This window comes from Anastrepha ludens, chromosome 6 (assembly GCF_028408465.1).
Source record: "Anastrepha ludens isolate Willacy chromosome 6, idAnaLude1.1, whole genome shotgun sequence".
Lineage (NCBI taxonomy): Eukaryota > Metazoa > Arthropoda > Insecta > Diptera > Tephritidae > Anastrepha > Anastrepha ludens.
In genome coordinates, this window is record NC_071502.1 from 35826302 (window position 1) to 35840236 (window position 13935).

The following is a 13935-nucleotide window of genomic DNA, read 5'->3' on the forward strand; positions in this document are numbered from 1 at the left end:
TGGCTTGGCCTAATCTTCATATATATGCACATACACACTGCCGTACTGAAACTATGAAAATTTGCAAATTTGTATACTCGAGTCATTTTCATTGTGAGCATTGACTAAAACCTAATTTGGAAACTCATAAACGAATTACAAACATTTGGTAATAAAATCATTATACCAAACGTTTTCTAATTAAAGCCGAACGAATGCTTAAGGCACATTGAAACAAAACGTTTTTCACCCCACCTTAGTGTTCATGCATATTTCTGAATTGAATAGAGTTTTAACAATGTTTTTTTTTTGTGTTTTAGCCCTCAGTTCGGCCGTTGTTACCCATTGGTTTTCTGGAATTCTGACACATAGTACACATGCAAATTCATACATTTGTACTTACATTAGGGCGGGTCAACTTTTTGTTTTTTGACATCGTGCGCAGCAGATTCGTACTGTATAGAGTTCTAAGAAATAAAGTACATAAGAGCATAGCTAACATATGAAGACAATTTCGAGTTCTGCAAACTTTAAAATAAACTATCGTTTTTTAATACGAAGTTTATATGAAGATTAAGACTGTCCAAGGTACTCGTGTACTTTGCTATCTCTTTTAATACAAACTTCTACGTAGAGATTTCTCGGTACGACAAATAAAGAGTAATCAGTATAAAATAAATCAGTACTAATTGGAATAAGGTTTTTTGGCAAATCACGTGTGACTACTGTCAAACTAAATACATCTCTTTTCAGTATTCATTGATATATCATCATCGAAAGACTTCCGTCTTAACAACGTTTTCATATCGTACAATTGTATTACGAAAGTTGACACTCTGTGAGCAGAGTTCATGGCGCGCTCAGACCAACTTGCGGTGTTGCGTGCTGAAGAGAGCAACCTAAAGTCATTCAAGAACAACAAAGTAATTTGAAAACAACCGTTTGTTGCTGCCTATGGGCTGGAGCAATCATCGGTCCATATTTCTTCAAAGACGAGGCTGGCGCCAATGTAGCAGTGAATGGCGAACGCTATCGCGCCATGATAAACGACTTTTTGATGTCGGAAATCGAAGTCCGTGGTCTCTACAACACTGGTTCAAATAAGACAGCGGACGGCGCTACTTGCCATACAGCCCGTGAAACAATGGATTTACTGCGTCATCGTTTCGGAGCGCAATTTATCTCTCGTCTCGGACCAGTGGATTGACCACCAAGATCGTGAGATAACACACCTTTGGAGTTTTATTAGCTGGATTATGCAAAGTCTAAATGCTTTGTGGATAAACCAGCTTCGATTAAGGCGTTGGAAGCCAATATTACTAAAGTTATTCACGATATACCGACCGAAGTCCTCCAACAAGTCATTCAAATTTGGTGTTTACGGACGACCGTATTACGACGCAGTTGCGGCCAACATTTGAAAGGGATTATCTTAAAGAAACAAATGTCATGAATGGTTCTACACAAAAATAATAAAGATTGCCCAACCAAATTGATTTTTATTTCAATTTAAAACACGATAACTTCAAATTGATAATCTTTTATATTTTTGGTACCTATTTTTTATTTCAGGAGCCACATTATGCCACTACAAAGCAGGAAACATTGCTTTTTTAATATCTTAACAGGATTGTATTGAAATAGAAGTCACAAAATTAATCAACCAATTTTGGTTTTGAATAACTTTTTCACTAAATAAATTTACGCGCTTCATTGCTTGTCGGTTTTTATGATGCAGTTGTTTAGTTGGCAAGTGTCAAATATGATTGGCGTACGAAACCATTTTCAAATATTAGAAATCTCCAGATGCGCTGCTTAATTTAGCGCCACCTTGTATTTGTAGATCAAGCTACAATTTTTATTTTGTAATTAAAAACGTATTTCCAACGTATTTCGATTTTATTTTATATTTTCTACTTTCAGCAGGCGTAATTTCCTACTTGGCCTCCTTATTGCCATAACTCCCCCCAATATTATTAAATTAAGTATAATCGTGTAAGTCAAAGATAGATTCTTTTAAAATTGAGACGCTCAAAATTCACTTTAAAGCTATGCTCTAATGAACGTTTTTCTTAGAATATTATGCTAAATCCAAATCTGCTGGGAACGATGTCAAACAAAAAAAAACGTTCCATGCAAATTGGCCCACCCTAGTGTGCACATACAATAAATATGCATACATATGTATGCACATAAATACACACTACAATGCACTCGAAACTCTTACACAATGCCGACGCCGCACAATGCACACGCCGGATGTCCGCTGGCGGACAAGGGCCGCGGGCCAGCATCGTGCTGCAGTGCAGCCGCTGCCGCTTCCAATTCCGCTTTGTATTCCGGTCCCTGTAGTGCTGGACATACGGGCATTATGATGACTCGAGGATCAACGGATTCAGCGGGTGTCGCTGCCTCTTTGGACGCTTGGCCTGGTCGTGACGGTTCATTTGTGGCCGCGTTGCTTTGAAGCGACTTTGCTTCCACGCGTTCATCCTGCGGTTGCTCCTGCTGTGAATGTTGTTGGTGTTGATGCGATAGCGGAGTACGCCGTTCATTGCCGCCAATGGCGTGGCTTTGAGTCCAATAGAAATTTGCCGGAGCTGGTGGTTCTATTTTCAATTTGAGGCATTGAAATTTCATAAATGAAAATTTGTTAATCCACTAATCCGAATAAATAAATGTAGAATAATCATGGCCGCGTTTGAATAAAGTGTTGTGTGTTGTTTTACATACAATGACTAAATCTCCGGCCGAAAACCTTTTGTTGTGCTAAATACTTCTAATTGTCGAATGTAGTTTGCTCCTAAATGTAATACTGATAATGGCAATGATGGCAAATGTAATGTAAATCAAATGCTTAGGTAAGAATTAAAGAATACAAATGCGCAATGTATTAAGCATTTATTAGATAATGACAAATACCAGACCTATGGTATGTATGTACATGCATGCACACATTACCAAATCGTTCATGGGCAGTAAGTGACTTTTGCTCACACACACACATGCATACAGGTATCGCATACTTTAGTCAATATTTGTATGTATGAATAAAACAAAATTAATTACGTAAAAAGCAACAAAGCACCTAAATTTTCTGCAACATTTATTTTTTGTCAGGACAGACTAGCAAGTACAACACTCAGACACAATTAAGTCCATTGTGCTGTACTTGGATTCCCTTTTTGATTTTCTTTAAATCTACTCGACTTCCGACGAAATCTGAGTAGATCTTGTGGCGCCAAGGAGCCAAGGTGGTCACTTCTTAACACATCAGTGCCAAAGACCTCAAGCCAGATTCGAGCGAAAGCGGGGCAGATGCACAGAAAGTGGTCCGCCGTCTCATCCTCCTCTCCACATGCTGGGCAGAGTGCACTGTCTGGGATGCCCACCTTTTCCATGTGCTTTGCCCATAGAAAGTGGCCCGTCAACAGTTCAACCAGCCTCCTACAGTCCCCTCTGCAGGAGGAACTGCGACAGTCGGTCGGACATGACAGATAACATCAGTTTTGTCCATCTGCAGCCTCTCTCAGCCTGCTAAGCTCGCTTGTAGGTTAGAGTAACCCGTTTGCTAACCATTGATGGCTCTAGAAAGGAGTGGCAGAACGGGATCCGTGCCAAAAAAGTTGACCTCAGAGCCAATTCTGGCTAAAGAGTCAGAGATCTCGTTACCCACGATACCCACGTGTCCTAAAATCCATGTTAGCATCAGGCTATTATGCAGGCTACTACATTTCGTATAAGAATTAAAAAATCCTAAACAAATGTTAAGTTGTATCTTCTATGTCGATCAAAGTGGTTTAAGCAACTTAGTTAGGGGATGGAAAGCAAATGAAGGTATCACAATGGGCCTCAATACCACCGAATGTCTTGTCTTAGACAAGCAACCTGCCTAACCTAACCTAGTATTATATGAGGCGGCGCAAAATTAGTGGGAAGAGGCTATAATTTTTGCGAATGGCGTCTTACGACAATCATATTTGACACTTCTGGGCCAGGCAGGTCCATTGTACATGCAATGGAGATTCGGTCGAAAATATCGCGACTTTTGCTGCCAATGATGCTGAGAATCAAGAAACATCAACCAGACAGACCATCTAGCGAATTTTAGTCAAAAACTTGCACCTGCTCTCGTAGAAAGTATAAACATTGCATGAGTTTTGGTAGTTCAATTATCAATGAAGCTCATAAGATCATTAAAGTCGTCGGATTGGCAGTTGAGCATTTATTCCACTGCCAAAGGATGAAAAGTTAGACAGAAAACTGTTTGATATCATTTACATATCGCTCTCTAAAACCGAAAACGTTGAGGAAAACGACTTCAAAGTTTTCAGCTTACTATGTGAACTAACCTGAAACTTTTGAGTACACATCCATATACATTTCCAGTTTATATACAGGTTCTATAAGACCCTCCATTTGTAGTAAGACTTCGCGGAGCACTTCAAATTTCATATAGGAAGAGAAGCTTCGCATAAACGCCCATGAAGTGGCTCAAACTAAAGGGCTCCCTCATAAAATTTCAAATAAATCCAAGTAATAGTAAGACAACTTTAGAGCGTTCTTACAGTTTCTTTTAAGCTAATAAAGAATACATAAATTAAATATGCCAGTTGGTGCGAGGACGATTAAAAAGCCGCGCTCAAACCATTTATTTCGCCCGAAAGCATTCAAGCAACATTCGAGTTTGCTAAATCCCATTTCTCCCATTGAACTGGACAGTTCAGCAATGGAAAACCGTACTTTTAGCTGATGAATCCAAACATAATTTAAAAGATTCCAATGGAATAACGCGATGGGACTGCGGCGTTGGCGCCGGAACTTCCAAGGCTTTTCGTCTGGGGAATTGGAATAGTATCTTTCAAGCAGAAGTTATCGAGATAAGTGAAGCTTGCAGGATACCTAAAAACCATCCACAATAACTATCGCAAGCATATATTTTTTCAGATAGTCAAGCAGCCATCTTAGCTTTCAAGCCGCCTACAACCAACTCAAAATTAATCGGACAATACAAAGAAGAACTTATGCTTTAGCGCGCACGACACACAACACTCTCATCTGGGTACCTGGCAATAGAAACATAGAAGGAAATGAGATAGCTGATGAACTGGCAAGACAGGGGGCGTCCTACTATATAACGAATCCGAAGCGGTAGAAATAGGTTGTCCCCAAGGTGTGCGTAAAAGGGAGATCTACTCGCTATTCGAGAGGCATGCCCTTGACAGATGACCTGTAAAATAACTAAACAAACGTCACCCAATTTCAACAAATCCAGAAGTGATGAGTTGATAAGAAAGTCACGAGCAGACTTATTCAGAACTCCGTCAACAACCACCGGCCACTGGCCTTTGGGAGACCATGCCAGGAATATGTGATGACCGTACAACGGTAGATGTAGAAGCGGCTATCAAGAAGAACCTAAAGAAACCGTATTTCACTATCCGTGTGGGTGCTTAAGTCTGGGTTGTCCACGACATAGAAAACTGGGGGGATTCTCGATGGTTAACTTGAAAGAAATTGCAGAAAATGAAATAGACGGCTCAGGCACATTCATAGGCAAATCAAGATGGATCGATGCACGAAAATTACATCTGGGTTGTGTCACTTAGGCAACACGTTTTCGATATCTCTTCTTAACATCAATTTAACAAGAGGAAACAAGCTAAAAAATATGCATTATGGTATTATTCAAAATCTTTAAGGAGGTACTTTGATGCACATAATTTTTACCTAAATTCTTTCTTGGTAGTTGGCCGAGCTCCTCACATTCAATTCGTGGTAAGGGCCACAATATTCTAGCTGATGGTTTTTTATGAGGCGCTTTTAAATGGGAGGAATATACTCGGAGGTTTCCGATTGCCTGTCAAGGGGCCACACCCATTAAAAAAAAGAACTTTTTCTATCATTTGGCCACCGTTCTTTTATTTAGTGTGAGGAGCGGCTATATTTTAATTCTTCAGAAAAAATTTTTCCTGACAAAGTATGCCAGAAAAATTTGTAAAAATAATATTTTCTCAAATAAGCAACAAAGTGATTAGTAAAAAATGCGATTTAGTAAATAGAAAAGTGTTAGTGCATATTAAGTAATTTTATAAGTAGGTAAAGTTACTGATGTAATAATAATGTTTACGTGTCAGCAATGATGCAAGCGATAATATTTCAGATTGTCTGCCCATCATTAAAATAAATCGATTTATTACAAGAAACTAAATTGAAACTAAATAAAAATTAAATTTTTACACTGACATTCAGTAATTTTTAAAGTAGAGAGAGTTAGTATTGCAGTTTCTTCAAATAGCATTAAGCGGTTAAAGTAAGACACTCAAGGCGCCTTCGATTCGCCACTTCTCTGCTCGCTATCTCTGCACTCTGCTCACTTGACGAAAAATGTGAAAGCAACAATAAAGTTATCGAGCATCGCCGCTAGCGAGTATGGTTATACCTCATAAAACTGGTATACCATAGCTCACTACATATTTTCAATGCTGCCGACTCTCTTTCGACAGAGTTTCATTAGACCACGTCCATAGGGGGCGACTTTTGTTGCTTCAACTTCTCAAATTTGACGTTTCTGTCGTGTTCACGCACTTTGCACATAAGAGAATGTAGACAACAAAGAATGTAGACAGAGCATGAGACTCACTAGCAAAAAATTGAAGCAACAAAATTTGCTCTATATGAATGCGGTCTTAAGCTGCAATTAGTGGTGTCATACCCGTAACTGTAACCATAGCTGCAACATTACAGCATTTATTGATTAGTCATGCCGTAACCATAAACAGCTGGTATAGAAGTATAATTAATGACAACATTTACAGTTTGTCATAAAACACGGATAAGTCAATAAGTCAATTAAACTTTCGTCGCTCATTTCTAATATTCAAATATGTATCGCAAATATCAAAACAAATATTAGGTATTTCACAGCTGCTAACCGCAAGCAGGGGAGAAAAACCAAAATTCAATGTACACATACAGCTACGGTTATGGTTACGGCGTTATGGTGCGGCACCACTAATCGCAGCTTACTAATACTCATTAAGTGCAGCCAAACAAATGCAATTTTTGACAACTCTTTTCCAGATGCTTGGTGAATCGAAGAGGCCCTCAGTTACACATGGATTAGTTTAAATTAAAAATGTGAGCTCTGACTTACGTTATGAGGCGTTCACACTCATGGCAAATGTTCTGGCCAGTCGGCAATCCACCAGTACTTGGAGGTTTTGGTGCATTCACCGGAGCGTTTACATGCCTGGTGGCAGATGGCTGATAGTGTTGTTGTTGTTGGTGGTGGTGATGTTGTTGATGGTGTTGGTGATCTTGATGTGGGGCTGTGTAATTACGGTTTTTGTATATTGTGGTTTAGAGATGCAGAGGTGTGTGGAAGCCAGAAAAATACACAGAATAGACAATGAGATCGTTGACAAGTTTGATGCCAAGTTGATTAATGTAAAAATATGTAACGAAAGATTTCAGAGAAACAGATATATTTGTTAATAAAAATGCAACAAATATTACACAAACATAAAACACAATTTACTGTTAGTGAAAAATTCTCCAACAAACAGAGGCAAATCGTATTTTGTTCAGCCCTCCGTAGAAATAAAATTTTTCAAACAAAATGCATAAATAGAAACTACTTTTATATGCGAAAAAGGATTTATTATATGAAGATCATAATTTCAAATTATTTATAATTTTTTTAGAAACAGAACTATAACAACACCAAAAAACAGCCTATTGCTCTACAAACTTGTCTCCTACTTCTAATCTCCTATTGACTCAATCAAGTCAACTGTCTGTTACAAAGAGATTTTCGCCATTATTTATTGTGTATAGAATTTGCGCCAAAGTATAATAGTGTGCGGATATGTCGTTACCTGGAGTCGAGTGTCCAGTTTCTTCCTCACGTAGGAACTTCAGAACCTCCGACTTGTCAGCTTGATATTCCTTTTCGTTTTTCTTAAAGTTGACACTGGAACAAAGAAATCGAATTACTTTTGAAAATATTTTATTTAGCGATTGAATAACTTAAGGCTAATGGTATGCCATAGGTTTTGTACATTAGGAGGTGTACACATTTGCATAAAATGCAGATTTACGCCTGTTCGTGAGTACAAATATGTGGCCATCCGCATGAAGGAGCGGATAACAGCTCTCCAGCAAACATCCTTTAGCAAACTTAACATTCAACTCCCCGGATTTCGCGTTCTCGGCATGCCTCAAGCCCGCGGCAAAACAATGAAATTTTACTGACTTCAAGGGAAAATGAATTAAATGGAGATTTTAAGGGCAAGTGGAAAACTTTTCTGACTTGCCATTACCGTTATTTTACTGCAATTGTTGTGCGCCAGCATGAACGGCTTTTTGCCCTTCGCAAAAGCACATAGTTGTTGTTGGCTTTAAAATAACAAAACGCCGCAAGAATTCACCAAAATAATTTGAAGAATCCGATAAGGGGCGCACCATGAATTCGACTCACTTTCACTCAACTTTTACTTTTGTGTCTCCGTTACCGTCACTAATTTTTTCTGCCTTCGCTGTTTCGCCGTTGCTGCATAACACAATGCCTTTGTGTTGTTCTTGTTACCACCCCAAAATCACGTGCACACATAGACATATTTATCTATGTTTTTTACAAACACTCCATCCATTTGCACTTACCCTAGAACGCCGCCTGCCAGAACTTCAGCCTGAGCTGAAAGGGTTTCCGCTATAGATTCATCGCTATAAATGCCGACCGGGGTGTTGTATTGTTTATTGACGATACTCTTGACGCTGCCATCGCCGCCATTGGCCTGAATGTGGATAGAAGAAACGTATTTGAGAATTTAACGGTGAAGACCGAAATATCAGTGATAATGAAACAAAAGGAAATAAGGAGATGGAAGAGTGTAAGAGCGGGTGAAAGCGGAATTGATAAAAAAAGCATTGTGTTGGTGAGTTCCAAGGAATTCGTGAATGAATGTTTGTATATTTTAAAGATAGTTTCTTAAGGTTGCTCATGAATGGTATTTCTGCAGGAGCGCAAACGAACGACAGGACACGTTGAAATTTAATTCAATTTAGTAAATTGTGTGCAAGGGAATTACCAGCCGCATTATGGCGAATTTTACGTGCATTAAGCATCGCTATTATATAAATTTGCCCACTGCATGCACAAGCACATTAAAAAAATATTATTTTAAGAAAGTGCAGAAGAGAGTTTCCAGTACATTAAAGCCTAAAAGTAAGTTCCCACACATAACTCCATTGATGTTGTTTACTTTCGCGATTACCAGCGCGAATTACCCTGTTTACACATTCATCCATACATAATTGGTGCTTACACCCTTTTTGGGTGTTTGGCCGAGCTCCTCCTCCTATTTGTGGCGTGAGTCTTGACGTTGTTCCACAAATAGAGGGACCTACAGTTTGAGGGAGTAGAGTTGAGGAGCTTTTCATGGCCGAAATGCACTTGGAGATTTGCCATTGCCTTCCGAGAGGCATTCGCTATTAGAAAATACTTTTTATATCATTTTTGGTATTTCATACACAGAGATTCGAATTTGCGCACTTCCGAATGGTAGTCGCGCGCTAAGCATTCGCCTACGGCGGACCCTCTTTATCATCTTCTCGTTTGCCACGGAATCCAGCTAAGTTGAAAAAGGCTCGTCAGCCTGAGTGCAGACACGACGTGACTTTATGAGTACAACCTCCAATCCAGATATTAGGCAAGTGAGTGGAGGGTGCGAATGAACCACGACCAACCACATCGTTTTCAGTCAAAAAAGAAAGTGTTGCTTACGATTTTTATGGATTAAAACGGTATTGTACACCATGAACTCTAGTTAGAAGGCCAGACAGTTAATGGATACTATTATTTCGGCGTAATGAGACTTTTACGTGAAGCAATTCGCTCCAAAAAGAAGGATTTGTGGGAAAACAACTTGCGGATTTTGCGCCATAATAACGCAAAGTCGCACAGTGACATCACTATCCGTGAATTTTTGACCAAGAACGAAACGAATATCATCCAACAGCCAACGAATTTACCTGTTTTGGATACCTGCACTTTTTTTCTGTTTGATCGAGTCAAAAAGCCACTACGGGGAACGCGTATTAAAAGACGTAATTCAAAGATCGAAGATGGCTCTGATGCCTATACTGCAAATACAGCTCCAGAAATGTTTTGAGAGCTTCATCAAGCCCTAGCATAAGTGCGTTGCAATCGATGGCGAGTATTTTAGAGAGGATTATATCACTTTTTTGCAATACCAAAAACTGGTATTTTAAATCTTCTTAATATATCCCAGGAACTTTTTTATCAAGGTGTCATACCTTCAATATATGACTAAGGGGTAAAACCAGCCTGAGAGCATGAAAATTAGATGATAGTAAATAATTTTATTTCTACGAATTAAATTTCAAAACAGATAAATTTAATATAAAATATAAATAAATAACTGGCGTGTACACTTCTGTTAGGTGTTTGGCCAAGCTTCTCCTCCTATTTGTGGTGTGCGTCTTGATGTTGTGTCACAAATATAATATTTCAAAAAAGAAAAATGTGTAAATAGTGGAAATGTAAGTAAGACTACGCAAGGCAGTATTTCCTCGTGAACTCTCCTTCAAGGTGGCACCTGAATTTTTATCTAAAAAAGTAACTGAAGATCTTTTTAAAGCTTGATAAATTATCTACAGAGTGACGTAACCCTTTTTGGAAACAGATTTTTAACGCGAATTGGAGCATTTTAAACTTTAGTTTTTTTGGATACAAAAACTACTTAAACATTTTTTTTAATGTTGTAATATCACAAAATTAGCAGAACGCCCACCTGTAACCTCAAACAAACGCCATTGTTGATAAAAATTGCTTGGGATGCTTGTAGACTCACGGCAGTCATAACTGGCTTTTGCTTTGTCGGGGAATAAGCGGCCAAAATGGGCATTCGTCACAACACACACTGCCACAGTTGCAAACAACCAAGAAAAAGGAAACAATTTCCCAGTTCCTCTGTGAAAGCCATCCCTTATAGAAGGAGATAATATCAACCCTGGGAAACCACTAAGTGTCTCGAACAACTTGCCGGCTTAGACGTCAATAACATAAGAAGGTTCTTAAACCACTAACAAGTTGATAACGAGGATGTGGCAAAAAATGGTGCGGAAGGGCTAGCTGGTTCTAGATGAATCACCACTTCAACTAACCAATATTACTGATTTAAAAATAAATTCTACGTTACTCTATGTAAGAAGTATTTATCATACAATCAGTTGAAGTAGATTTGAGTTATCTTGCCCACGGTTTCGAAAAATGAAGCTTCAGGAAAATCGAGTAAGAAGATAAAAAAGGACTCGGCACTCTGCTTCAGTTGTCTTATTATTGATGATTTTACCGAAAAGAGCTTAAGATATCCTGAATTAAAAATTAATTATTTAAACTTCAAGCAAAAAAAACCTACTTTTTAAAAATTTCCGCGTGGTCTTATCACTCAAAGATATTGCCGTATACTCTACATGTCCCATATAAAATAATAAAACTAGTACCGTTATAAAGGATGGTACCGTTAGGAGGATGGTTCCATGTGTAGAAGTCCACGCAAGTGGGGAAAGTTACTGATCGCCATTCACTTGGGAGTGGCCAGGACGATTCTTCTACATATGGTTCAAGCAGCTCACAACGGCCGGGATTAGCCCACGTATCCTCTGGGTAGCTTCCGAACACCCGTTCGGGAGTGAGCTAAAGTGAGAAGGCGAAACATTCCAGGATAGCTGGTTGTGCGTTGGGTTTGGGACCCGCCACTTAAAAATCGCCCCCAATGAAAACTTTAAAAAAGCCTCGGATGAGACCTCCCTATACTGATGACGAACCCTGCAAACGAACTAAGGACTATGATTTGAGGGCATGCACCTGGAATGTCCGGTCCCTTAATGGGGAGGGTGCCTCTGCCCGGCTGGTTGATGTCCTCGTGAGAGTAAAGGCTGACATCACTGCCATCCAAGAGATGCGATGGACGGGGCAAGGAAAGAAAACCATAGGACCTTGCGACGTCTACTACAGCTGCCATGTAAAGGAGCGCAAATTCGGTGTCGGATTTGTTGTGGGAGAGAGACTTCGTCGCCAAGTACTGTCGTTCACTCCGGTGGACGAGCGTCTCGCAACAATCCGCATCAAAGCCCGTTTTTTTAACATATCGCTAATTTGCGCCCACGCCCCGACGGAAGAGAAGGACGATGCGACCAAAGATTCTTTCTATGAGCGCCTGGAACGTTCCTATGAGCGCTGCCCCCGCCACGACATAAAAATCGTGCTTGGCGACTTCAACGCCAGGGTGGGCAAGGAGGGAATTTTTGGTCCCACAGTCGGAAAATTCAGCCTACACAACGAAACATCCGGTAACGGACAGAGGCTGATCGACTTCGCCGGGGCCCGAAACATGGTAGTCTGCAGCACCAGATTCCAGCATAAAAAGATACACCAAGCTACCTGGCTGTCTCCTGATCGAAAAACGCGAAACCAGATCGATCATGTTGTGATAGATGGAAGACACGCTTCTAGTGTATTAGATGTACGTACGATCCGAGGACCCAACATTGACTCGGATCACTACCTTGTTGCAGCCAAACTGCGCACGCGCCTCTGTGCAGCAAAAAACGTGCATCTACCTACGCAAAGAATGTTCGACCTCGAAAAGCTGCAATCACAACAGACAGCCAGAAGATTCGCCACTCGACTCTCACTCCTGCTCTCAGAGAGTACTGCCCAACAAACCGGCATCCACGAACAATGGAGCAACATTTCTCGTTCTCTACGTACCGCCGCCGAAGAAGAAATCGGATTCCGGCGAGCCCGAAAAAACAATTGGTACGACGAGGAATGTCATGCTGCCGCAGAAAGAAAGGATGCCGCCTATAGAGCCACGCTGCGATCGGGCGCAACGCGAGCCATGTGGGATCGCTACAGAGAGCTGAAAAAGGAAGAGAGACGTATTATCCGAAAGAAGAAACGAGAGGCCGAAATACGTGAGTGCGAAGAGCTTGAGATGCTGGCCAACAGGAACAACGCCCGAAAATTCTACCAGAAAGTTCGGCGGCTTACAGAAGGTTTTAAGACCGGGGCGTTTTCCTGTAAGAACAAAGACGGCGAACTGGTGACCGACGTACAGAGCAATCTTAAATTATGGAGGGAACACTTCTCGAACCTATTAAACAGTGACAGCTGCGCATGTCACCGAGAAAGTGAAGATCCCGATACCCCAATCGTTGACGACGGAATTGTCGTTCCGCTACCCGATCATGACGAGGTGAGAATAGCGATAACGCGGCTAAAGAACAACAAAGCCGCGGGCGCCGACGGACTGCCGGCTGAGCTATTCAAACATGGCGGCGAGGAGCTGGTAAGGTGCATGCATCAGCTCCTATGCAAAATATGGTCGGATGAAAGCATGCCTGCCGATTGGAATTTAAGTGTGCTCTGCCCAATCCATAAGAAGGGCGATCCTGCAATTTGTGCCAATTACCGCGGGATTAGTCTTCTAAATATCGCCTATAAGGTTCTAGCGAGCGTATTGTGTGAAAGGCTGAAGCCCACCGTCAACCAACTGATTGGACCTTATCAGTGTGGCTTCAGACCTGGAAAGTCTACCATCGACCAAATATTCTCAATACGCCAAATCTTGGAAAAGACGCATGAAAGGAGAATCGACACACACCATCTTTTCGTCGACTTCAAAGCTGCATTCGACAGTACGGAAAGGAGTTACCTGTATGCCGTGATGTCTGAATTTGGTATCCCCGCAAAACTAATACGGCTATGTAAGATGACGTTGCTCAACACCAACAGCGCCGTCAGAATTGGAAAGGACCTCTCCGAGCCGTTTGATACCAAACGAGGTTTCAGACAGGGTGACTCGCTGTCGTGTGACTTCTTTAACCTGATGTTGGAGAGCATCGTGCGAGCCGCAGAACTTAATC

General features: G+C 40.7%; 1 protein-coding gene across 19 annotated transcripts in view; it reads right to left on the reverse strand.

The window, feature by feature from the left end:
• The window catches only part of LOC128866479 (PDZ and LIM domain protein Zasp), a 117695-nt gene that overhangs the window by 34975 nt on the left and 68785 nt on the right, over positions 1-13935 (reverse strand). For 15 of the 19 annotated variants that reach the window (XM_054107254.1, XM_054107253.1, XM_054107258.1 and 12 more), the window contains 3 exons: positions 8644-8777; positions 7860-7954; positions 2207-2588 (listed from right to left, as the gene is read on the reverse strand). In XM_054107254.1, the coding sequence (XP_053963229.1) occupies positions 2207-2588; positions 7860-7954; positions 8644-8777 (611 nt within the window). Of the gene's footprint in view, positions 1-2206; positions 2589-7135; positions 7311-7859; positions 7955-8643; positions 8778-13935 lie in introns of all 19 variants that reach the window. The other 4 variants (XM_054107259.1, XM_054107255.1, XM_054107269.1 and 1 more) reach the window with 1 other exon arrangement.